The 25,829-nt window shown below is 40.5% G+C and overlaps 1 protein-coding gene across 1 annotated transcript in view; it reads right to left on the bottom strand.

The window, feature by feature from the left end:
* The window catches only part of SLC9A9 (solute carrier family 9 member A9), a 1,902,281-nt gene that overhangs the window by 1,563,256 nt on the left and 313,196 nt on the right, over nucleotides 1-25,829 (bottom strand). The window contains exon 5 of the mRNA XM_053710011.1: nucleotides 17,307-17,422. Within this exon, the coding sequence (XP_053565986.1) occupies nucleotides 17,307-17,422 (116 nt within the window). The remainder of the gene's footprint in view (nucleotides 1-17,306; nucleotides 17,423-25,829) is intronic.

The following is a 25,829-nucleotide window of genomic DNA, read 5'->3' as shown; positions in this document are numbered from 1 at the left end:
CATCTTGAAGGATGGGACTCTGAGGAATTTGTTTAGGATCTTGAGATCTAAAATTGGTCTGAAGGTTCCCTCTTTCTTGGGAACCACAAACAGATTGGAGTAAAACCCCTGCCCCTGTTCTGCTTTCGGAACTGGGCATATCACTCCCATGGTATATAGGTCTTCTACACAGCGTAAGAATGCCTCTATTTTTGTCTGGTTTACAGACAATTGAGAAAGATGGAATCTCCCCCTTGGAGGAGAATTTTTGAAATCTAGAAGATACCCCTGGGTTACGATTTCTAACGCCCAGGAGTCCTGGATGTCTCTTGCCCAAGCTTGAGCAAAGAGAGAAAGTCTGCCCCCTACTAGATCTGGTCCCGGATCGGGGGCTACCCCTTCATGCTGTCTTGGTGGCAGCAGCGGGCTTCTTGGCCTGTTTACCTTTGTTCCAAGTCTGGTTAGGTCTCCAGACTGACTTGGATTGAGCAAAATTCCCCTCTTGTTTTGCAGCAGAGGAAGAGGAAGAGGGACCACCTTTGAAGTTTCGAAAGGAACGAAAATTATTTTGTTTGGTCCTCATCTTATTTGTCTTATCCTGAGGAAGGGCATGACCTTTCCCTCCAGTGATGTCTGAAATGATCTCTTTCAGTTCAGGCCCGAATAGGGTCTTACCTTTAAAAGGGATGGCTAAAAGCTTAGATTTTAATGACACATCAGCAGACCAGGACTTAAGCCATAACGCTCTAGGCGCTAAAATGGCAAAACCTGAATTCTTTGCCGCTAATTTAGCCAGTTGAAAAGCGGCATCTGTAATGAAAGAATTAGCTAGCTTGAGAGCCCTAATTCTTTCCAGAAAATCATCTAATGGGGTCTCAACCTGAAGAGCCTCCTCCAGAGCCTCGAACCAAAAAGCAGCTGCAGTAGTTACAGTAGTTACAGGAACAATGCACGCTATAGGTTGGAGAAGAAAACCCTGATGAACAAATATTTTCTTTATGAGACCCTCTAATTTTTTATCCATAGGATCTTTGAAAGCACAACTGTCCTCAATAGGTATAGTTGTACGCTTAGCCAGGGTAGAAATAGCTCCCTCCACCTTAGGGACCATCTGCCACGAATCCTGCATGGTGTCTGATATGGGAAACATTTTCTTAAAAGTAGGAGGGGGAGTGAACGGAATACTTGGTCTATCCCACTCCTTACTAACAATGTCCGAAATCCTCTTAGGGACCGGAAAAACATCAGTGTAGGCAGGAACCTCTAGAAATCTGTCCATTTTACACAATTTCTCTGGAACTACAATAGGGTCATAATCATCCAGAGTCGCTAAAACCTTCCTGAGCAACAAGTAGAGGTGTTCTATTTTAAATTTAAAAGCTGTCATATCTGAGTCTGTCTGAGGGAACATTTTTCCTGAATCAGAAATCTCTCCCTCAGACAGCAAATCCCTCACCCCCAACTCAGAACATTGTGAGGGTACATCGGATATGGCTAATAAAGCGTCAGAAGGCTCAGCATTTGTTCTCACACCAGACCTACTGTGCTTCCCCTGCAACCCAGGCAGCTTAGATTAAAACCTCTGTGAGGGTAGTATTCATAACTGCGGCCATATCTTGCAGGGTGAAAGAATTAGACGCACTAGAAGTACTTGGCGTCGCTTGTGCGGGCGTTAATGGTTGTGACACTTGGGGAGAATTAGATGGCATAACCTGATTCCCTTCTGACTGAGAATCATCCTGCGACATACTTTTAGTAGCTAAAATATGTGCTTTGCAATTTATTGACCTTTCAGTGCACGAGGGACACATTCTAAGTGGGGGTTCCACAATGGCTTCTAAACATATTGAACATTGACTTTCCTCAATGTCAGACATGTTGAACAGGCTAGTAATGACTACAAACAAGCTTGAAAACACTTTATTTAGTGAAAAAATAACAATCTTAAAAAACGGTACTGCGCCTTTAAGAGAAAAAAAGCATACACGTTCTGCAAAACTGCTTTAAAATACACCAATCTTTTAACATTTTTGATATAAGACTCAATTTGTGTAGTTAAGTTTGCCCCACAAGAAAAACAAACATTTAACCCTTAATTGCCTAAATCTGGAAAAAACACCCCCAGCACCTCGTCACAGCCCTGCTGTGAAGCCTACCTGCCCTCAGGGATTGGAAAAATGGGGTTAAAGTTTCGATTTGGCCCAATACTTCCACGAGGGCCCTCCGGAGTTGGAGCTTGCTGCTTGCTAAGTAAATACAACTGCGCATCTGAGGCACGAAAATAGGCCCGGCCCATCTCACTCGATGTTTTTACAGCCTCAAAGAACCGCACCAGAGCGGTTATAAACTAGCCATGTGGGTTCTGAGACCCAAAAAATAAGCCAAGTGTACCCTCAATAAAGTTGCCAAAAAACGTTATTGCCCAAAAAAACGTTAACAGCACTCCCAGTTCACAAAACGTTTGCCCACAAATATTCAAAAACTCAGTGTCAACCATTTTTTAATTAGCCCCTTATGCAAGCTTAGTAATACCCTTCTATAACTCTTAGGATTACTGCTTACCCTTACCCTCATGGGGATACTGTCAGCCTTTCTGAAATACACAGTCTCTACAGAAAAAATGACTGAACATACCTCACTGCTATATAGCATGAAAACGTTCCTCACACTGAAGTTTCTTGTACCCCTCAGCCTCTGTGGGAACTGCTCTGGATCTTAGTGACAAATGCTAAGATCATCAACCTCCAGGCAGAAGTCTTCATCCATCTGCTGCCTGAGAGTAAATAGTACACACCGGTACCATTTAAAATAACAAACTCTTGCTTGAAGAAAATAAAAACTAATATTTTATCACCTCTTTCACTTTACCCTTCCTAGTACTTAGAGTAGGCAAAGAGAAAGACTGGGGGGTGGAGCTAAGGGAAGAGCTATATAGACAGATCTGCTGTGGTGCTATTTGCCACTTCCTGTTAGCAGGAGGATAATATCCCACAAGTAAAGGATGAATCCATGGACACGTCGTACCTTATAGAAGAAACAAATACAAAATTTATGCTTACTTGATAAATTTATTTCTCTTGTGGTGTATCCAGTCCACGGGTTCATCCATTACTTGTGGGATATTCTCCTTCCCAACAGGAAGCTGCAAGAGGACACCCACAGCAGAGCTGTCTATATAGCTCCTCCCCTAACTGCCACCCCCAGTCATTCGACCGAAGACAAGCAAGAAAAAAAGGAGAAACTATAGGGTGCAGTGGTGACTGTAGTTTAAAAAATAAAAAAATAAAAAAAAAAAAACACCTGCCTTAAAATGACAGGGCGGGCCGTGGACTGGATACACCACAAGAGAAATAAATTTATCAGGTAAGCATAAATTTTGTTTTCTCTTGTAAAGGTGTATCCAGTCCACGGGTTCATCCATTACTTGTGGGATACCAATACCAAAGCTTTAGGACACGGATGAAGGGAGGGACAAGGCAGGAACTTAAACAAAAGGCACCACTGCCTGTAAGATCTTTCTCCCAAAAATAGCCTCCGAAGAAGCAAAAGTATCAAATTTATAGAATTTAGAAAAGGTATGAAGCGAAGACCAAGTCGCCGTCTTACAAATCTGTTCAACAGAGGCCTCATGTTTAAAAGCCCATGTGGAAGCTACTGCTCATAAGCTAAGCGTATTATACTTCTTAGCCAAAAAGAAAGAGAAGTTGCCGAAGCCTTTTGGCCTCTCCTCTGTCCAGAGTAGACAACAAACAAAGCAGATGTTTGACGAAAATCCTTCGTAGCTTGTAAATAAAACTTTAAAGCACGAACCACATCAAGATTGTGTAATAGACGTTCCTTCTTTGAAGAAGGATTAGGACATAGTGAAGGAACAACAATCTCCTGATTGATATTTTTATTAGATACCACCTTAGGAAGAAACCCAGATTTCGTACGTAACACTACCTTATCTGCATGGAAAATCAGATAAGGGGAATCACATTGTAAAGCAGATAACTCCGAAACTCTTCGAGCCAAGGAGATAGCTACTAAACACAGAACTTTCCAAGATAAAAGCTTAATATCTATGGAATGCAAAGGTTCAAACAGAACCCCTTGAAGAACTTTAAGAACTAAATTTAAACTCCATGGCGGAGCAACAGGTTTAAACACAGGCTTGATTCTAACTAAAGCCTGACAAAATGCCTGAACGTCTGGAACCTCAGCCAGACGTTTGTGCAAAAGAATAGACAGAGCAGAAATCTGTCCCTTTAAGGAACTAGCTGACAAACCCTTCTCCAATCCTTCTTGGAGAAAAGATAATATCCTAGGAATCCTGACCTTACTCCATGAGTAACCCTTGGATTCACACCAATGAAGATATTTACACCATATCTTATGATAGATTATCCTGGTGACAGGCTTTCGAGCCTGAATTAAGGTATCAATGACCGATTCGGAAAAACCACGCTTTGATAGAATCAAGCGTTCGATCTCCAAGCAGTCAGACGTAGAGAAATTAGATTTGGATGTTTGAAGGGACCTTGAAGTAGAAGGTCCTGCCTTAGCGGCAAAGTCCATGGTAGAAAGGATGACATGTCCACCAGATCTGCATACCAAGTCCTGCATGGCCACGCAGGGGCTATCAAGATCATCGAAGCTCTCTCCTGCTTGATATTGGCAATCAGACGTTTCCTCTGGAATAAAGAGCACGGCAGGAAGTTAGAAGTTTTGACAACCTGACCTCTGTCAGAAAAATCTTCATTTCTACTGAATCAATCAGAGTTCCTAGGAAGGAAACTCTTGTGAGAGGTGAGAGAGAACTCTTTCCTTCGTTCACCTTCCATCCGTGAGACCTTAGGAATGCCAGAACAATGTCCGTATGGGACCTGGCGATTTGAAAAGTTGACGCCTGTATCAGGATGTGGTCTAGGTAAGGGGCTACTGCTATACCCCGCAGTCTTAGAACCGCCAGAAGGGACCCTAGAACCTTCCTAAAGACTCTTGGTGCCGTGGCTAACCCAAAGGGAAGAGCCACAAACTGGTAATGCCTGCCTAGGAAGGCGAACCTGAGAAACTGATGATGATCCCTGTGTATCGGAATATGTAGATAAGCATCCTTTAAATCCACGGTAGTCATATATTGACCCTCCTGGATCATAGGTAGGATGGTTCGAATAGTCTCCATCTTGAAGGATGGGACCCTGAGAAATTTGTTTATGATCTTGAGATCCAAGATTGGTCTGAAAGTTCCCTCTTTCTTGGGAACTATAAACAGATTTGAATAGAAGCCCTGCCCCTGTTCCTCCTTTGGAACTGGGTGGATCACTCCCATAACTAGTAGGTCTTGAACGCAATGTAAGAATGCCTCTCTCTTTATCTGGTTTGCAGATAATTGTGAGAGATGAAAACTCCCCTTTGGAGATGAAGCTTTGAAATCCAGAAGATATCCCTGGGAAACAATCTCCAGAGCCCAGGGATCCTGGACGTCTCTTGCCCAAGCCTGGGTGAAGAGAGAAAGTCTGCCCCCCACTAGATCCGATCCCGGATCGGGGGCTACTCCTTCATGCTGTCTTAGAGGCAGCAGGCTTTTTGGCCTGTTTACCCTTGTTCCAAGCCTGGTTAGGTCTCCAGACTAGCTTGGACTGGGCAAAATGTCCCTCTTGTTTTGTAGAAGAGGAAGATGAAGCTGCGCCACTCTTGAAGTTTCGAAAGGAACGAAAATTAGTCTGTTTGGTCCTTTATTATTTATGTTTTATTATTATTATTATTTTTGATGCCTGATGAAACGGTCTGCGAACCGTGAAACGCGTTGCATTATTGGGTGATCACTGGACACCCTGTTATCCACTTGCATCAGCAATCATTGTGATGTTGTTTTTAAACTTCTATGCTTTTTTAATAAATTTGAAACATATTTTTTTTATTGAGGTATCAAACAATAATACATCATCAGTACATATGTCCAGATATCAATCACATTTAACAATGAAAGAGAGAGCATCTTTACCATCCTATTACATTAGGTAGGTTAAGTTGAAATCTATAAGGTTCTAATAACAAAAACCGTGGGTGCAATATCCCATTCTCAACCATACTAAATAGCTGCAAGTGAGAGCTTGATCTGTAGAGGATAAAAAATCAGCAGTTCTGGTCATGAGAATATAGATTCAGGCATAAATTTTAGGAATATATCTGGGATATGAATTATAAGATGTATAATATATATGGCTGAAAGTGAGAAGGGAAATCTTACATATGGTAAAGATAACTAACTGGAACATATATTAGGGTTACCTCTTTTTATAACCTAGAATTAGTACAGGTATGAATGGTCCCCAACTCACTATTTAAGTCACATGGCTGTTTATCTATTCAGAGAGTATTGTGGCGCGGAGGGGGATAGTATCATGGGTTAATTTTAAGGGGGGGGGATTCAGCGGACCAGAGCCGCTCAGGTTAAGAGAAAAGAGAGGGAGAGAGGGAGGGGGCGTGTCCGGGAGCTAAGGGGGGTATAGTATTATCTCTATGATATGGATATTAGTGTGTTCTCTATTGAGCTAATAATAAACTAATTGAGATAGGCTGATGGGCAGCTAAAGCACCTATAGTATGGGGAGGTCATAGTGTAGGCCAGGAATGGATTGGCTGGATATTAGGTACTGAAATAATGGAGCTGAGAATATGGTGGGTGGTGAATATATGTGTCATAACACTTGAATCTACATGAAGGTGTAACCATATAGACCAGGTAAAAATTGTCTAGTGAGGGTGATGGTATGTAATAGTAGAAGTGGATATCAAAATACGTCCGCTTATATTACTGTAGAGAGGTTGTGTGCTTCAAGTGAGTCGGTGATTAAATAGGTGATGGGGTGATAAATCAATATCTTCCTGCTGGAGATTTAAAGTAAGCTTAAACTTGCCATTTATGTCTCGTGTCATAAAATGCTAAACTTGGCTACTGTAAATAAAGATTTTAACAGGTTTACATGATAAGAGGGTCCTTATTCGAGAATTATTGTCCGGACCAAAGTCAGATGTAAATAGGAGCAGAGAGACTTATCATAAAGCTTTTTATGTAATCTATATCACTTAATAATATTATGTTGCCTGTACCTAGTCTGCAAGTAATATTTAAAGGTTAAACGATACATGGAGCTATCAAAAAGCAGCGGAAGACATTTTATAACATTGATTACAAATAACAGAACATTACTCACTACATTAGATGTATACCGTTTTTTCAAGCCTTATACTGAAGCGTGCACTAAAACCAAAAGCAGCCGAAAAGGGTGCAAGGGAAATTATGTACAGTCCCTTAGCTAGGTCGTGCTCGAGGCTCAGATCTTTATCCTCTTAAGCAAACGTTTGCGAGGCTAGCATAACAATATAACCCTGGCAGGGAGTTTAGGATGAGGGTTAAAAGTTATAAAATAAAGAGGGTTAGGGCATCCACTAGTGTTGCATCCCTGGTATGTCTTTATAAGCCCATGGTTAACGAACATACTAACGATGGGGGAGTTATCTAGCAAGGTAACCTCTATAAGCTGCTATGCAGAATTGCCAAAGCATGGGTACTGATAAAAGGGCTAAAAGTCCTGTTTTGTAGAAGGTTTGTAACAAGTTTTCAAGAGTATTATTAAGGCTGCTGCAGTAGCTAGTATCTCTCTAAGTAAGTATCTTAATCACCTGGAACAAGATATTTAACTACTCTGCATGCTCTATAATGGCCATTAAAGGGAGCTACTTATATGTTGTTATCTCTCTAGTGCAAATGGCAAAAAGTGAAAACATATATATTGAGTTACAATCATCCATAGTCAGCCCAACCCATGTGAGGCATATGCATTAAATTGAACTTCAAAGGACACACTCTGATCACCTTAGTTAAATAGTAGTGTGTGAATACTAGATTAAGTCTGCTGGGGTCCAAAATATAACAAATTATAACAAAACATAATGTATATACATTTGAACATTTAAATTAACATTTCTATGCGTAACCATCCATAGAGAACACATCTCAGAAAAGATATTCAAACTAAGTTGAACTTTGGTAGGAGAGTCCTGGGCATCCCTGTTAGACTGTGGTTCATAATTACTAAGGTCAAACTTTTAGGGCCCAAGATATATCGGAAAACAGCTAAGTGTGATAAACATCTAACGCTGCCACTGCAGGGAAGGAGCGCATCTCCCATTGTGAGATGTAAGATAGAGAATAGTGATGAGGTATTGCTCCAAATATACTGGGAGTTCTCATGGGAAAGTGTCCAGGTGTCTTGCGCTGTAGTAGGCATAAATAGCGCTATATAATACTGAAAGTGTATTACTTAAAGCCATCCCAACTTAAGCTTAATTGACAATATATCTATGGAGTGTACGGAGTCCATATAGCCCGGTCAGTGAACTACTCGAACCCACTTGAGTTCACGGGGCTTCGGCAAAAACATAGTCATCATAGTCAACCAATTCCAGACCTGGGTCCGTCTGAATCTACTGACTAAGCAGCCTGCAGATTGAGGAAGACTGAGCGGAGCTTTGGACCTGGGGGAGCAAGTATGATTACCGCTAGGGTTGTGAGCAGAGTTACCAAGTCGGTGTCAGAGGTCAAGACTGAGTTCAAGGGATCTATAATCCAGTTGCGGCTAACAATTACGGGTCTCCGATGAGATGCCAGAGATAGCAGAGGACTTTCCCCAACCGGGCGAGGAGACGGGCTGGTTTGTGAGGGTACTGTACTCTGCCTGGTGATGCGCCGCTTTTCTCCAGAGCTTTGAGTGAAAGCTGCGGATGTCTGCGTGACCCCACACGAAGTAAGTGAACTGACTGGGAATGGTGTCTTATGTATGTCCGCAGACCCCGCAGGCTGATTCAAACTTGCTCCCGCCTTCACTCTCCGAAACATTGTAAACTGCGCTGCCTCTAACTGTTCAGTACGTAACGGTTCAGTAGAGGGTCTCTTGATTTCCATTTTCTGAGTAGCATGTCTCAATACCTCAGAGAGTTCGCCAAATTGCAGATCCATCTTGTGGGTTATATTTATTAGCATGAGGTGCAGGATCTCGTAATTCTCCTCCATTGTAAACAAATGGTTGACGAAGTCAGCTCTAATGGAGAGGAAATCTTAAGGCCGATAGTACTAGGCCAACACTTCGTCTTCGTCTAGATTCACTTCAGTTAGGTTGATTTCTACAATCTTGGTATCTGTGTGAGCGGTAATACCTCTGGGATCAAGAATAGATTATTTAAATGATATATTTACAGTCAATGTATAGGTAAACGACAGATTATCTCTGAAGACATTAAGAGCTTCTGTTTTTTCAGTCCATCATGGCTGCCGTCCGGACACGCCCCCCCCCCCTTTTTTAATAAATTTGGATATATTTTTTATCCTTTGAGTGGATTTATTTCTACCCATTATCTGCCTTTGTCCACCTATGAGAGACCAGCCCAGCACCTGAGGGAACACACTGGGACCACCATACGACAGTATCACCAATATCAAGACACCTAGAGTTTGGGTGAGCTGCCACACCTACACCAATCTGCAGCCTGCTTCTACAAGCACATTGGTGTGCTTTGGGAATATGTGAGTACCCTCCACATTAAGGAATTTGTTGTGGTTGTACCATTAATAGTCTGCACATGTGGTGCCCGTATTTCTTGTCTCCCCAATAGCACCATCATTTCACGCTAAGAGCGCCTCCAAGTGGGTGAGCTGTCACACCTTTATAATTCTGCAGCCCGCCCCTACCAGCACATAAGTGTGCTCTGCAAATTTGTGAGTACCCATTTGGCAATAGTTATGTTATTCGCTGTTGCTTAATAGATGATACTACACATGAGGCGCCCCTCCATTCTGTTTTATTTTATCTGTTTGGTCCTTAACTTGTTGGACCTATCCTCCAGTAATATCAGAAATTATCTCCTTCAGTTCAGGCCCAAATAGGGTGTGCCCTTTGAAGGGGATATTGAGAAGTTTAGACTTTGGTGTGACATCAGCTGACCAGGATTTAAGCCATAGCGCCCTACGTGCCTGAATGGCAAAACCTGAATTTTTAGCCGTTAGCTTGGTTAAATGAAAAACAGCGTCAGAAATAAATGAATTGGCTAACTTAAGAGCTTTAAGCCTATCAAGGATATCATCCAACGGGGTCTCTACCTGTAAAGCCTCCTCCAGAGACTCGAACCAGAAAGCCGCTGCAGCAGTGACTGGGGCAATGCATGCAAGAGGCTGGAGAATAAAACCTTGTTGTATAAAGATTTTCTTAAGGAAACCCTCTAATTTCTTATCCATAGGATCTAGGAAAGTACAACTGTCCTCAACAGGAATAGTTGTACGCTTAGCTAGGGTAGAGACTGCTCCCTCCACCTTAGGGACCGTCTGCCACAAGTCCCGTGCAGCGGCATCTATAGGAAACAATTTCTTAAAAGCAGGAGGGGGAGAGAACGGCACACCTGATCTATCCCATTCCTTAGTAATAATTTCTGAAAACCTCTTAGGGATTGGAAAAACATCAGTGTAAACAGGCACTGCAAAGTATTTGTCCATTTTCCACAATTTCTCTGGGACTACAATGGTGTCACAGTCATCCAGAGTCGCTAAAACCTCCCTGAGCAACACGCGGAGGTGTTCAAGCTTAAATTTAAATGCTGTCATTTCAGAGTCAGACTGAAGTAACACCTTCCCTGAATCAGAAATGTCACCCACAGATAGAAGCTCTCCTGCTTCGGCTTCTGTACATTGTGAGGGTATATCAGACATAGCTACTAAAGTGTCAGAAAGCTCTGTATTTGTTCTAGCCCCAGAGCTGTCTCGCTTTCCTTGTAACCCTGGCAGTTTGGACAATACCTCAGTGAGGGTATGATTCATAACTGCCGCCATGTCTTGTAAAGTAAACGCATTGGACGCGCTAGATGTACTTGGCGTCCCTTGAGCGGGAGTTATAGGTTCTGACACGTGGGGAGAGCTAGATGGCATAACCTCCCTTTTGTCAGTCTCAGAAACCTCAGGTGATAAATCTTTAAAAGCCATAATATGGTCTTTATAACTTATAGAAAGGTCAGTGCATTTGGTACACATTCTAAGAGGGGGTTCCACAATGGCTTGTAAACATAATGAACAAGGAGTTTCCTCTATGTCAGACATGTTTAACAGACTACAGGGAGTGCAGAATTATTAGGCAAATGAGTATTTTGACCACATCATCCTCTTTATGCATGTTGTCTTACTCCAAGCTGTATAGGCTCGAAAGCCTACTACCAATTAAGCATATTAGGTGATGTGCATCTCTGTAATGAGAAGGGGTGTGGTCTAATGACATCAACACCCTATATCAGGTGTGCATAATTATTAGGCAACTTCCTTTCCTTTGGCAAAATGGGTCAAAAGAAGGACTTGACAGGCTCAGAAAAGTCAAAAATAGTGAGATATCTTGCAGAGGGATGCAGCACTCTTAAAATTGCAAAGCTTCTGAAGCGTGATCATCGAACAATCAAGCGTTTCATTCAAAATAGTCAACAGGGTCGCAAGAAGCGTGTGGAAAAACCAAGGCGCAAAATAACTGCCCATGAACTGAGAAAAGTCAAGCGTGCAGCTGCCAAGATGCCACTTGCCACCAGTTTGGCCATATTTCAGAGCTGCAACATCACTGGAGTGCCTAAAAGCACAAGGTGTGCAATACTCAGAGACATGGCCAAGGTAAGAAAGGCTGAAAGACGACCACCACTGAACAAGACACACAAGCTGAAACGTCAAGACTGGGCCAAGAAATATCTCAAGACTGATTTTTCTAAGGTTTTATGGACTGATGAAATGAGAGTGAGTCTTGATGGGCCAGATGGATGGGCCCGTGGCTGGATTGGTAAAGGGCAGAGAGCTCCAGTCCGACTCAGACGCCAGCAAGGTGGAGGTGGAGTACTGGTTTGGGCTGGTATCATCAAAGATGAGCTTGTGGGGCCTTTTCGGGTTGAGGATGGAGTCAAGCTCAACTCCCAGTCCTACTGCCAGTTTCTGGAAGACACCTTCTTCAAGCAGTGGTACAGGAAGAAGTCTGCATCCTTCAAGAAAAACATGATTTTCATGCAGGACCATGCTCCATCACACGCGTCCAAGTACTCCACAGCGTGGCTGGCAAGAAAGGGTATAAAAGAAGAAAATCTAATGACATGGCCTCCTTGTTCACCTGATCTGAACCCCATTGAGAACCTGTGGTCCATCATCAAATGTGAGATTTACAAGGAGGGAAAACAGTACACCTCTCTGAACAGTGTCTGGGAGGCTGTGGTTGCTGCTGCACGCAATGTTGATGGTGAACAGATCAAAACACTGACAGAATCCATGGATGGCAGGCTTTTGAGTGTCCTTGCAAAGAAAGGTGGCTATATTGGTCACTGATTTGTTTTTGTTTTGTTTTTGAATGTCAGAAATGTATATTTGTGAATGTTGAGATGTTATATTGGTTTCACTGGTAAAAATAAATAATTGAAATGGGTATATATTTGTTTTTTGTTAAGTTGCCTAATAATTATGCACAGTAATAGTCACCTGCACACACAGATATCCCCCTAAAATAGCTATAACTAAAAACAAACTAAAAACTACTTCCAAAACTATTCAGCTTTGATATTAATGAGTTTTTTGGGTTCATTGAGAACATGGTTGTTGTTCAATAATAAAATTAATCCTCAAAAATACAACTTGCCTAATAATTCTGCACTCCCTGTAGTAATGAGACCAGAAAGCTTGGAAAACACTTTAATAAATGTGAAAAAAGCAATAATAAAAAACGGTACTGTGCCTTTAAGAGAAAAAAACTACCACATAAACTGCAAAACAGTGAAAAAAAGTAGTAAACTCTACGAAATATTTACAGTGTGTATAAGGGACTAAAGCAGCATTGCACCCACTTGCAAATGGATGATTAACCCCTCAGGCCAAAAACGAATTAGAAAAACTTAAAACCTGTTAACAAACAGTCAAACACACTGCCACAGCCCTGCTGTGGCTCCTACCTGCCCTTAAAAACGATTTATGCAGGAACAAAACCCTCTATAGAGGTCCTATAAGCCAGAGGACTCCTTCAGGGAAGCTGGATGTCTCAGACTGAAAACGAAAATAGGCCCCTCCCACCATGCACTCAAAGTCAGAGGGCCTTAAAAAAGTATTCCGAGGAGTAATTTAACAAGCCATGTGGAAACTAGGCCACAAATAAAGATTTATCACCCTCAGAGAAAAAACGTTTTTATTTATAAATCATGCAAACGTTTTTACACTAAGTAACAGGTTTTAACATGAATATTATCCCTTTTTGCAAGCATGATCCCAGTTGTTGTTAAATCACTGTATCAGGCTTACCTTAAATATACCAGGCACTGTCAGCATTTTCTAGACCTTATCATCTCTCTAGAAAAAAATATACTGAACATACCTCAAAGCAGGCAATCTGCAGACCGTCCCCCCAACTGAAGTTTTCTTTCCATACTCTTCAGTTATGTGTGAGAACAGCAATGGACCTTAGTTACAAACCTCTAAGATCATCAAACCTCCAGGCAGAAGTCTTCTTCCAATTTCTGCCTGAGAGTAAAAACAGTACAACGCCAGTACCGTTTAAAAATAACAAACTTTTGATTGAAGGTAAAAACTACATCTACACCACATCTCTCTTGATACTTCCTTTCTTGTCGAGAGCTGGGTATCCTCTTGCAGCTTCCTGTTGGGAAGGAGAATATCCCACAAGTAATGGATGAACCCGTGGACTGGATACACCTTTACAAGAGAAATATGCGCCTCTACACCTCATCCAGCCCTACCTGAACCTTCACCAATATTTAACAAACTCCCCTGCAGATCTGTCAAACGAGACATTACAGAAAAAAACTCACATAGAAATGATGCTGCTCCGCTCCGAATCTCAAACGGAAGGGCAGGGAGTCATATGACCGGTAGGAAAAGAAACTGCACAGCAGAGTAAAAACATTTCTTATAATCCCTCAGAAACCAACAGACAGAAAAAGATGTCGCATTTTCTTCCTTTACTTAAACTACCATCTAATAAATATAAAATTGAGCCCCAGAGAGACCTTCCAAACACAGTAAGGGAAGCTATTAACCCCTTAGTCTCCACACATACAAAAGTGCCTGCACACTGTCCCAAAAAATCCTACAGCAAGGATTACATATGTCCCAAATAAATTAATAATGCAGAAATAACTTTCCCAAATGCAAGTCTCCCGTACCTAGAAGACAAAAGCACTTACCTGCAAATCCAGCTGTCGGGCAGGAAGATAGCTCACACCAACTTCACGTCCTCCATTTACAGAGGCAAAGAGAATGACTGAGGGTTATGGGTAAGGGAAGTGACACTTAACAGCTCTGCTTGGGGCTCTTTGCCTCCTCCTGCTGGCCAGGAGTGAATATCCCACTAGTAATTTGAATTACGTTGTCGACTCTCCATGTCTTAGGAAAGAAATACATTTATTTTAAAGACAAGTAATAAAAGCATCTTCCTATGGATGAATTTATAAAATAATCAGTTTATAGATTTTGACAAAGGAAAATATTTTTTCAGGACCATGCAACTACTTTCTGTCTTTTACAGATGCTTGCATATAGATTTCCATGAAAGTACGTGAAAATGGAAATTTATCAGGAATAAAAGATATAACTATAACATTTGTAGCTTCTTATCTTGAAGTTTGTTTAAAATGCCCTACATAAATTATCAGTCTTTGTAGGAACATTACACAAATCTTCAAAGCTGGACACTTTTTATTCAAGCATGCACGTAACTTGCTTGAACTTGTGTACGTGCTAATGCACGAGATAACCTTCCAAGAGGGCATTACTCATTAAAACTTGACCAAGAGAATACTGGAAAACATCACCCATCTCACCTTCATGGATACCAGGGTGTAGCCCCTGCCAAGCTTTAGCCTGTTTATCTGGATGTCCTTCCTCCCTATTTACATACCTCCTTATAACATCCCCTTCAAACTCTATCAGGTATGAAGGGAACAAGAAAAGGACATTAGTCTTGTCCATACTGTGGGCTAGATTACAAGTGAAGCACTAACTGTTGTGTGCAATGGATATGAAGTTCATCACAGGTGTTTGCACGCGTCGAAAGTAGCACGTGTATTACAAGTTTAAAAAAATTGAGTTTGCTCGAGCACAATTGAATTTAACGCACGTCCGGATAGCACTACCCGCTCTTTTCCATTCCAATGTTCTTCACTTACAGGTTAATGTCCTCGGTCGTTAAGGGGTTAAATCTACAGGACGGTTCCTCCGCAGCAGGAGGCTTAGACGCTAAGGACTACGACCCAGAAAGTTCAACCTATGAAGCTACAGAGGTTAACTCATCATCGGATAACTGGGACATAATAGCTAAATTCGAAAAATATTTAGATGACTCCGGGTCAGGAGAGCTATGTTTAACCATTCTCTTGCAGTTTTTTAGAGCAAGGTAATGCACTGAAGGCCGCAGACACCGCCGTTTGTAACTGCGCGGCAAAGTCCTCAGGAAGAAGGCCCCCTCTGGATGGAGGATTAGATGTGCTACGGGGAACTGCATGTGGAGTGGATAATGTAGCAAAGGTAGTAATCTCACGGGAGGAAACGCTCTCCTCAGGATCAAGTCTCAGCCGGAATGGAGGAAATGAACATAGACCACACCCAGGCACATGATGTGCAAGACAGTACTTCAAGTACAGCAAGTAATAGGAGCTGTGCTACACTTTGAAAAATGAAAGTGAAACTTAAAAGTGAAACCTGTTTGTCCCAGCCAAAAACACACAGTCTATCAGCCCAGGAGAAAATCATACAAAGCAGCATGTAAATAATTAATGCACTGATTAATTAACCCCAACTGTTCAATAAACCCCCTTCATAGGATATTAACCCTGGATCCTATCAAGGTATAAAGGAGCCACACTGTGACCCTATTATAGCATTTTATGAGTAAAAATTGAAACTATCTTACCTCCAGAATCCATGCTGTGGAACAGAACACAGCCTCTAAAGTGTGACAGTCTTATAGCAGTGCTCCTGACATTGACTTGAGTGAGAGAAAGCAGGCAGTGAAATTCATCAACACTGATTGCTTAGGAGCTGTTAGCAGTAGTCTGGATGGTTTCACAGAAAAACTTTCCCTGCATCTCCAGACTCTAAACTTTCATCAATACTCTCACTGAGAGGTTGACATGACTACTTAAAACTACAGTCCTATCTCGAAGGGCAGATACCCTTTTTCAGGACTCTCAGAATCTTCTGACATTTCTTTGCTACCTCCTAATGTGGAGAAAGGCAAAGAATGACTGGGGTAATGAGGACGTGGGAGGGATATTTAAGCCTTTGGCTGGGGTGTCTTTGCCTCCTCCTGGTGGCCAGGTGTTGTATTTCCCAACAGTAAGGAATGAAGCCGTGGGCTCTCCCTATCTTAGGAAGGAAAGCCAAACAGGGACCAAACAGTTTGTATAAAAGCACATGGAGATTTAATCAACAAAAGATAAAAAGGTAATTTAGACCCACAAAGTGCAGGGTTATAACAAATTGGTTATCCCCTAACGCAACACGTTTCTCGGCTCACACGCAATTTCCTCAGGCATATCATAGTTATGCCTGAGGAAACAGCGTGTGAGCCGAGAAACTTGCATTAGGGGATAACCAATGTGTTATAACCCTGCACTTTGTGGGTCTAAATTACCTTTTTATCTTTTGTTGATTAAATCTCCATGTGCTTTTATACAAACTGTTTGGTCCCTGTTTGGCTACCTTCATTGCATCACACACAGGAGTTCCAGTTTGCTGGTGAATAGTGAGCTGAAGCACTATAATCCTTCAGCCTGCCCCTATAAGCACTATTGAGTGCTGCTACCAAATGTGAGTACCCTGTACGCATATACTGAAATAGGAGTACCTATTGGAGCTACTGATACACACAGGAGGCACCCTTGATTGAGACTTTGTTCATTGTTCAATTTTTCTTTGGTTTTTGGTTTGTTATGTATTCACTTGATGTTGTACATTTGTTTCTGTTTGTTTTACATGTGGATTTTACAATCCTTTGCACTTGCAGGTTCTTGTTTTAAATGAACACGTTCATAGCGCCACCTTGTGTTCCTAGAGAGCATATCTTGTGATTCACAATAATCATTCACCTGGTTATTCCACATTAAATTATTAAAATTGGTTCACATTTTCTATTTTTGAAATTGTAAGTGAACATAGAACGAATGGACAGTCAGGTGTAAAAAAAATAAACAAAAAACTTTTTTTTTAGAAAATTGAAATGAATCTCAACACTGTCTAAGTTCAGTTTAATGATTTCTATGGAAATAATTACCTGGGTCTGTAGCAGACATCAAGGAGCCAAAAAATAAACAGTCTGTAAAGTGAAAGTCCCCAGTCTGTATTTGTCCCACTGCCATCATGGCCTTAACAAAACCATACATTATCAGCCTGCCAAAGAGAGAGTTTGTTAATATATTACATTAATCTTTTGCTAATAATTCACAGTTCTTACTTCCCTTGTAGATGCTGAGCAAACACATTGTTACAAGAACATACGCTAACTTCATTTAATGTATTATTATAATTATCCTTTATTTATAAAGCACCAACATATTCTGCAGCACTGTCCATAGGCACAATTTGTTTAAATAAAACAATGATACAAAGAGATTAGACAAAATGTGACAAACAGATACAGGAGGAATTGAGGACCCTATTCCTATGGGAACTTACAATCTAGAAGGCTAGGCGGTGAGGATATTTAATGAATATTAAAGGGATACAAAACGCAAAATTTTCTTTCATGATTCGGATTGAGCATGAAATTTTAAGCAAATTTCTAATTTATCCCTATTATCAATTATTTGTTGTTCTCTTGCTATTTTATTTTGAAAAGCAGGAATCTAAGCAAAGGAAAGGGCCCATTTTTGGTCCAGGACCCTGGCTAGCGCTTGCTTATTGGTGGATACCTTTAGCCACCAATCAGCCGGCGGTACCCAGGTGCAGAACCAAAAATGGGCTGGCTCCTAAGCTTTACATTCCTGCTTTTCAAATAAAGATAGCAAGAGACCAAAGAAAATTTGATAATAGGAGTAAATTAGAAAGTTGCTTAAAATTGCATGCTCTATATGAATCACACAAACAATTGGGTTTAATCTCCCTTTAAGATTTAAAGACTGGTGTAACATTTATCTTTAAGTTGATTTTCTAGGCTCATATTTTAAATTTAGGTCGATTTCACAATTTCTTAGAGATAAACATACTGTTTCATTTAACATATAATAATTGACCATTTTACCAGGAAGAAACCTGTATGTTAATAATAATATAATGACTTTAACAAGAGATTACCAAGAGACTAGATATGTAAAAGACACTCAACTAGATTACGAGTTTTGCATTAGAGGCTGTGTGGTGCTAACGAGCAGTTTATGCTCACCGCTCACTTACAGACAGCGTTGGTATTACGGGTTTTTACAAACCAGACAAGAAGTGAGCGTTGAGCAAAATTTTGCTCATTACCGCACTCCAATACCAGCGCTGCTTACGTTAGCGGTGACCTGGTGTAACATGCTCGTGCACGATTTCCCCATAGGAATCAACGGGGAGAACAGGCTTAAAAAAAGTCTAACACCTGCAAATAAGCAGCGTAAAACTCCTTAACGCAGCCCCATTGATTCCTATGGGGAAATACATTGTATGTCTACACCTAACACCCTAACAAGAACCCACGAGTCTAAACACCCCTAATCTTACACTTATTAACCCCTAATCTGCCGCTCCCGACATTGCCAACACCTATATTATAATTATTAACCCCTAATCTGCCTAATAACCCCTAATCTGTTCCAATCAGCCAATAGAATGCATGCTCAATCCTATTGGCTGAGTGCATAAGCCAATAGGATTTTTTTCTACCTTAATTCCGATTGGCTGATAGAATTCAGCCAATCGGAATTGAAGGGACGCCATCTTGGATGATGTCATTTAAAGGAACCTTCATTCCAGAAGAGCCGTCGGATGAAGAGGATGCGGGGGCTTTTTTATTTTGTTAGGGGGATTAGATTAGGTGTAATTAGTTTAAAAATCTTGTAATTTGTTTATTATTTTCTGTAATTTAGTGTTTGTTTTTTTTTGTACTTTAGCTAATTTTATTTAATTGTATTTAATTGTATTTAATTTAGGGAATTCATTTAATTATAGTGTAGTGTTAGGTGTAATTGTAACTTAGGTTAGGTTTTATTTTACAGGTAAATTTGTCTTTATTATAGCTAGGTAGTTAATAAATAGTTAATAACTATTTAATAACTATTCTACTTAGTTAAAATAAATACAAAATTGTCTATAAAATAAAAATAAACCCTAAGATAGCTACAATGTAACTATTAGTTATATTGTAGCTAGCTTAGGGTTTATTTTATAGGTAAGTATTTAGTTTTAAATAGGAATAATTTAGTTAATGATAGTAATTTTTATTTAGATTTATTTAAATTATATTTAAGTTAGGAGGGTTAGGGTTAGACTTAGATTTAGGGGTTAATGACTTTAGTATAGTGGCGGCGACGTTGGGGAGGCAGATTAGGGGTTAATAAATGTAGGTAGGTGTCGGCGATGTTAGGGACGGCAGTTTAGGGGTTAATAATATTTAACTAATGTTTGTGAGGAGGGAGTGTGGTGGTTTAGGGGTTAATATATTTATTATAGTGGCGGCGATGTCCGGTTCGGCAGATCAGGGGTTAATTTTTTTTTAATGTTTGCAATGTGGGAGGGCCTCGGTTTAGGGGTTAATAGGTAGTTAATGGGTGTTAGTGTACTTTTTAGCACTTTAGTTAAGAATTTTATGCTACGGCGTTGTAGTGTAAAATTCTTAACTACTGACTTTAAAATGCGGTACCAGTCTTGACAGGAGAGGGTCTAACGCTCACTTTTTGGCAGACTCTTAATACCGGCGCTATGCAAGTCCCATTGAAAAAAGAGGATACGCAATTTACGTAAGTGTATTTGTGGTATTTCCAAGTTTGGCCATTAAAAAGCAGCGTTAGGATCTCTTAACGCTGCTTTTTTAACCTAACGCACAACTCGTAATCTAGTCGACTGTTAGGGTAATGAATCAGCAGTTCAAGGTCCTAAGTAGTTCAGAAATTAGCAATATTATAGTCTAAAAAGATAGATAATCCCTTTATTACCCATTTCCTAGTTTTGCATAATCAACACTGTTATATTAATATAATTTTTACCTCTGCACTTACCTTGTATTTAAGTCTCTGCAGACTGCCCCCTTATCTATATGACACACATGGACTAGCAGTGTTTGTGAAAAACTGTTAAAATGCACTGAGATATAATGCAGCCGTAACCAATTTACAAATCAGTTTGAGCCAAGTGGATTCAGCTTTCAAAAAAAATACCAATGATAAAAGTAAATTGGAAAGTTGTTTAAAATTGAATGCCCTATCTGAATTATAAAAGTTTAATTTTGACTTGACTCTCCCTTTAAGTGAAAGGCATAAGCTTTAACAAGAAGCTAGTCAAACTAATGTCATTCTCCTTAGAATAGGTTATATGAATGGAAATGATAAGGTTCTACGTATAGTTCTAGATCGTATGTGACCTCAAACAATGAAGAAGCCAAGAAAAAATTGAGTGACAAGATATTTCTAGTAGCAGCTCCATTTAAAGGGACAGTTTAGTCAAAATTAAACTTTCATGATTCAGATAGGGCATACAATTTTAAACAACTTTCCAATATATATATATCAGTTATATTATATATTTGGAGTACATTTACTGCAGTCATTTGCAATTCTGCTCTCCAATGGTATTTCAAGTTCAGTTGATAAAAAAAAACTCAAAAGTACATTAGCTTAACTATCCATCCAGGATATTCCTACTGCAGAATTTCCAGTGTAACAAACCCTTGAGATGATTCTTGTTAAAGAGCTAAATCTGCTGATTAACTTAAGACTCGTTTCTGCAAACACAAATCATCAAAATTGCTGACAGTTCATTTCCTGCTTCGCAACTTCAAAAAGCTCATTAAGTATTATATTCATTTAGTTTTCTTTAAAGGTCTTTATTTATGGGCTATTAATAAAGTTGAAAGGGAAATATAATCCATGAAAACAGTTAACTAAAAAAAAGTACATTTTAAAAGAACACAAATTTATTTTCTCTGAAGTGTATTATAAACCGTGTCCTTTAATGAAGACACATTCCCATGCTGAATACAAATCTCATCACATTCATAGTGGCAGTCAACAGCAGTAAATAATTAATATTAATGATGGGGTTATTAGTTTTATGCCTAATAATAAAAGCAGCAGGACGGCTCAACCCTGGGACCAAGTGGGTCCAACTGACCCAAGCAGCACTTCACAAGGTGCAGCACTTTAGTGCGTCAGTCACTGTCAGACCCAGACCACTTCTGTCCTTTTTCTTCATTGGGGAAGTTGCAAGCTACCAGCAGCATAACCTCATTGTGCACAGAACCGGTCAGGGGAGACATTCAACGTGGGACAAGTGCATCTCTTCCCTAACGTCCTTCTTATTGTGCATAAGCATTGGTTGCAAGCAGGTAGGCAGGCTTAGTAAGGTCAGAAGCCAGGCTAGTAGGGTGATATGCTAATCAGTAATGTTACTACTGGGGAGGGCGTTATTTCATTCTCGGGACCAGGCAACACAATATCTTGAGCCGGCCCTGAAAGGCAGAACTCACAGCCTTTCTCCATATCAATTCCTTTCATTCTTCAACTCAAAGATATGCACGTTGAATAAACTGCAGTAGTAGCTTATGATAAAGACAATGGCAAATACAGACAAAACCTAGATATAACTAAACACCGAAAGCATTAGGTGGGATTTGTGAGAAATCTCTACGACTAGTAATATTTTAGTACAAAAAAACTGTTTTCCCCAACATTCTATACTGAGAGTTTACTATTTATGCAGGAGGAACTAAGTTCCCTCTGGGCAGAGAACATTAATGCTTCAGTAAACACTTCTGTTACTGCTGGTGGGAGGAGCTGGGTACTGTCTGGTTAGAGATATAGTGAGATCCTCTAGTAACGGGCACTTCCTACAATACACTAAATGCAAGCCTGTCAGTGGTCCTGCTGTGTGATCAACTTGCACTGTGTGGAACTATTGCATCTTAAGTGGGTGAGACTCAGGTCCAAAGGCAACCATTCAACCCTTAATTGGTTTTAATTTGCTTTTAATAACCAAAGTGTATAGAGTATATACATATAAATACAGTGTGTAAGTGTGTGTGTATATATATATATATATATATATATATATACACACACACAACACACAAAGAAAGTACACTCACTTACAAGCTCTCAGCTAAGATTAAAAGCAAAAAGGGAAGGGTTAGTTACCGCATTTGACCAAATAGGACAAGCCCAGGTACCTTGTCGAGGTCCCTTCCAAAACCTGGGTCCCTAAAACAGCCACCCAATGCAAGCTCTCAATCCAACAAACTGGGAACAAGTTAAGGGTGCACAGGATTATGTAATCACCCTAGACATATACAAAACACGGAAGGGGACTGCACTCTCAGACTGGACTGGGTACACATCCCATGACCCTGCAACATGCTCAGCCCTGGGTGCTCACTGGCAGTCACAGGAAGCTGTGCTGTCCCCAGAGTCACAGGCAGTTAACCCCAGACAGGCCTGGGTGCAAGGCCCATAGGGAAAATTACAAAACACATTAATACAACACACAGAGAAAGTCCAGCACTCCCTTACAAGCTCTCAGCTAAGATTAAAAGCAAAAATGGAAGGGTTAGTTACCGCATTTAGCCAAATGGGACCTCGTCAAGGTCACTTCCAAAATCTGGGTCCCTAAAACAGCCACACAATTCAAGCTCTCAATCCAAAAAACTGGGAACAAGTGAAGGGAGCACAGGCTTATGTAATCACCCTAGATATATAGACAAAACAGGTTTTGGAAGGGACCTGGACGAGGTACCTGGGCTTGTCCCATTTGGCCAAATGCTGTAACTAACCCTTCTATTTTTGCTTTCAATCTTAGCTGAGAGCTTGTAAGTGTGTGCTGGACTTTCTTTGTGTGTTGTAGTAATTTGTTTTGTAATTTTCCCTATGGGCCTTGCACCCAGGCCTGTCTGGGGTTAACTGCCTGTGACTCTGGGGACAGCACACCTTCCTGTAAATACCAGTGAACACCCAGGGCTGAGCATGTTGCAGGGTAATAGGATGTGTACCCAGTCCAGTCTGAGAATGCAGTCCCCTTCCGTGTTTTGTATATGTCTAGGGTGATTACATAAGGCTGTGCACCCTTCACTTGTTCCCAATTTGTTGTATTGAGAGCTTGCATTGTGTGGCTGTTTTAGGGACCCAGTTTTGGAAGGGACCTTGATGAGGTACCTGGGCTTGTCCCATTTGGCCGATTGTGGTAACTAACACCTCCATTTTTGCTTTTAATCTTAGCTGAGAGCTTGAGAGTGCTGGACTTTCTCTGTGTGTTGTATTAATTTTTTTTTTTTTTAATTTTCCCTATGGGCCTTGCACTAAGGTTAACTGCCTTCCTGTAAATGCCAGTGAACACCCAGGGCTGAGCATGTTGCAGGGTCATGAGATGTGTACCCAGTCCAGTCTGAGAGTGCAGTCCCCTTCCATGTTTTGTGTGTGTGTATATATATATATATATATATATATATAAAACAATATTAATTGTGAGGGGGGGGGGGGTGTAAATCTTGGCGAGTTCCCACGCTTTTTATTTTTGTAGGACTTGACCCCTGGAATAAGCTATTGCTATTTCAAGTGTGGAAAACTGTATTGCTGGTGGTCTAACCTGATCTATCAGTGTGGCTTAGAATACAAGGCTTAGAATACTTGTGTATGGGTCACTCCTGACCAAGGGGACATCAACTGAAAGAAAATTGGTTTAAGAGAATATCTAAATGCCGCTTGTTGTGTAACCCTCTAATACTAAGGGATGTATCAATGGTATAGTACAGTAGCTCATTCTAAAAAATACTTCAAAGAAATGCAGAAAACTTCATCTGCCACATGTGAGTCATATTTTGTATAGGAATAAGTCACTATAAGGGAAGGTCAAATACCATTGTTTCAAGATAACATCAATGAATAATCCTTTAAAGGGCCATAATACCCAAATGTTTAAACACTTGAAAGTGATGCAGCATAGCTGTAAAAAACTGACTAGAAAATATCTCCTGAACATCTCTATGTAAAAAAGAAAGATATTTTACCTCAAAAGTTCCTCAATAGCCACATCCCATTGTAAAGGATTTCTAAGCAGCATTTTAGTGTGTCTGTCCTAGGACAGCTTAGGGGATGAGCCTCGTGAACTCTCATATTATTTCACCAATCAGGTAAAGGAAGCTTACTATGAAATCTCATGAGAGTTAAGTCAAATCTCATGAGATCACAAAAAGAGTTCATGACCTCAGCACTGCTGATGCTGATTGGCTGCTGTTCATTTCTTCATTTTTTTTTTTTTTTTACCTGCAGCTGGGAGCAGGTGAAGTATAACTTTTTACACAGAACTTACTCTGCTGAGCTGAGGAGATTGTGAGGTAAAATATCTTCCTTTTTTACATAGAGATGCTCAGGTGATATTCTCCTGTCAGCTTTTTACAGTTATACTGCATCAGTTTCAAGTGATTTAGCATATGAGTATTATGTCCCTTTAAGGTGTTCCTTACTTCAGGGTACCAAGTTTCACTAGTGCCTAAGCTCTCAAGTCTCAAGGAAACTATTTACGTAGAGTGGAGACATGAGAGAAAATGAGTGCATAGAATTTAAAATGGGAAATTAAAGCAAAGGATGAGGAAGCTGCAGCCTAAGAGAAAATTTCTTTCCCAGAGTCCCTTAACTCTGTAGACCATGCATGTGGTTTAAGTGAGATAAGTAGAATTAATATTTAATGCTATACATATGTTGTATTTAATGGGTTATGCAAATTGAGTTGAAGGATGAAAATGATCTATCTCCTGTTCAACAACAGGAAATATTCCTCATGTTATAGACAGTTTCTTACTAAGAGAAAAACTGCCAGTGAGTTAGATTAGATAAATGACCTAGGTCACCAGAGGGCGCTCATTATGCACAACATATGAAATAGAATGAACAATTAACACCATGAACTAGTAACAATAATGTTCGTGTAAATGCTGCTATAAAACCAAACAATTATGCAATAACATTAAATAATAATGGAAAGGGGAACCTCATTAAATGGCGTAAGATTCAATGTCCATATGTGGTTGGTGATGTTGAATGTAGATTCCTAGGAGTCCTATAGATCCGAATCGGTCCAAGGCTAGGGAAACTTTCCTACGGCTGCACTCTCCACAACAATCCCAGGAAGGAAAACGTGTTAGCTGGAAAGATGAGATAAAAGAAGAGAGGCGCACAAATGTGCGTATCAATCGGTATAACTCGGCATACACTCCAAGTATTGTGTGCACAGGGTACTCACAATTTAGCACAGCACACCAGTGTGCTTGTGGAAGCGGGCTGGTACTCAGAGCTGACCAGATGGCTCTCTCCGGCTCTTTTCCTAGATATGGCGGCTTTCCTGTATGGTGGACTGTCTGGTAGTGGAATGCTTGTATTCAAACTCCAGGCTCAAGTTAGGTTAAAACAAATTTAAAAACTTTTATTGCATAGGGTTGACAAGCACATAATAAAATTGGTACATGTGAAATATTGCTACGCGTTTCTCGGCCCTCCTGGCCGTTTCATCAGGCATATAAAATGAATTAAAAAACCGGCTTTTTATTACCGCCACTACCAAACAGTTCGAGACAGACACACCCCTTTCTCATTGGGTGTGTGTAGGTAAGCCTATCACCGTT

This window comes from Bombina bombina, chromosome 4 (assembly GCF_027579735.1).
Source record: "Bombina bombina isolate aBomBom1 chromosome 4, aBomBom1.pri, whole genome shotgun sequence".
Lineage (NCBI taxonomy): Eukaryota > Metazoa > Chordata > Amphibia > Anura > Bombinatoridae > Bombina > Bombina bombina.
This window is presented reverse-complemented; position numbering and strand designations above follow the sequence as displayed.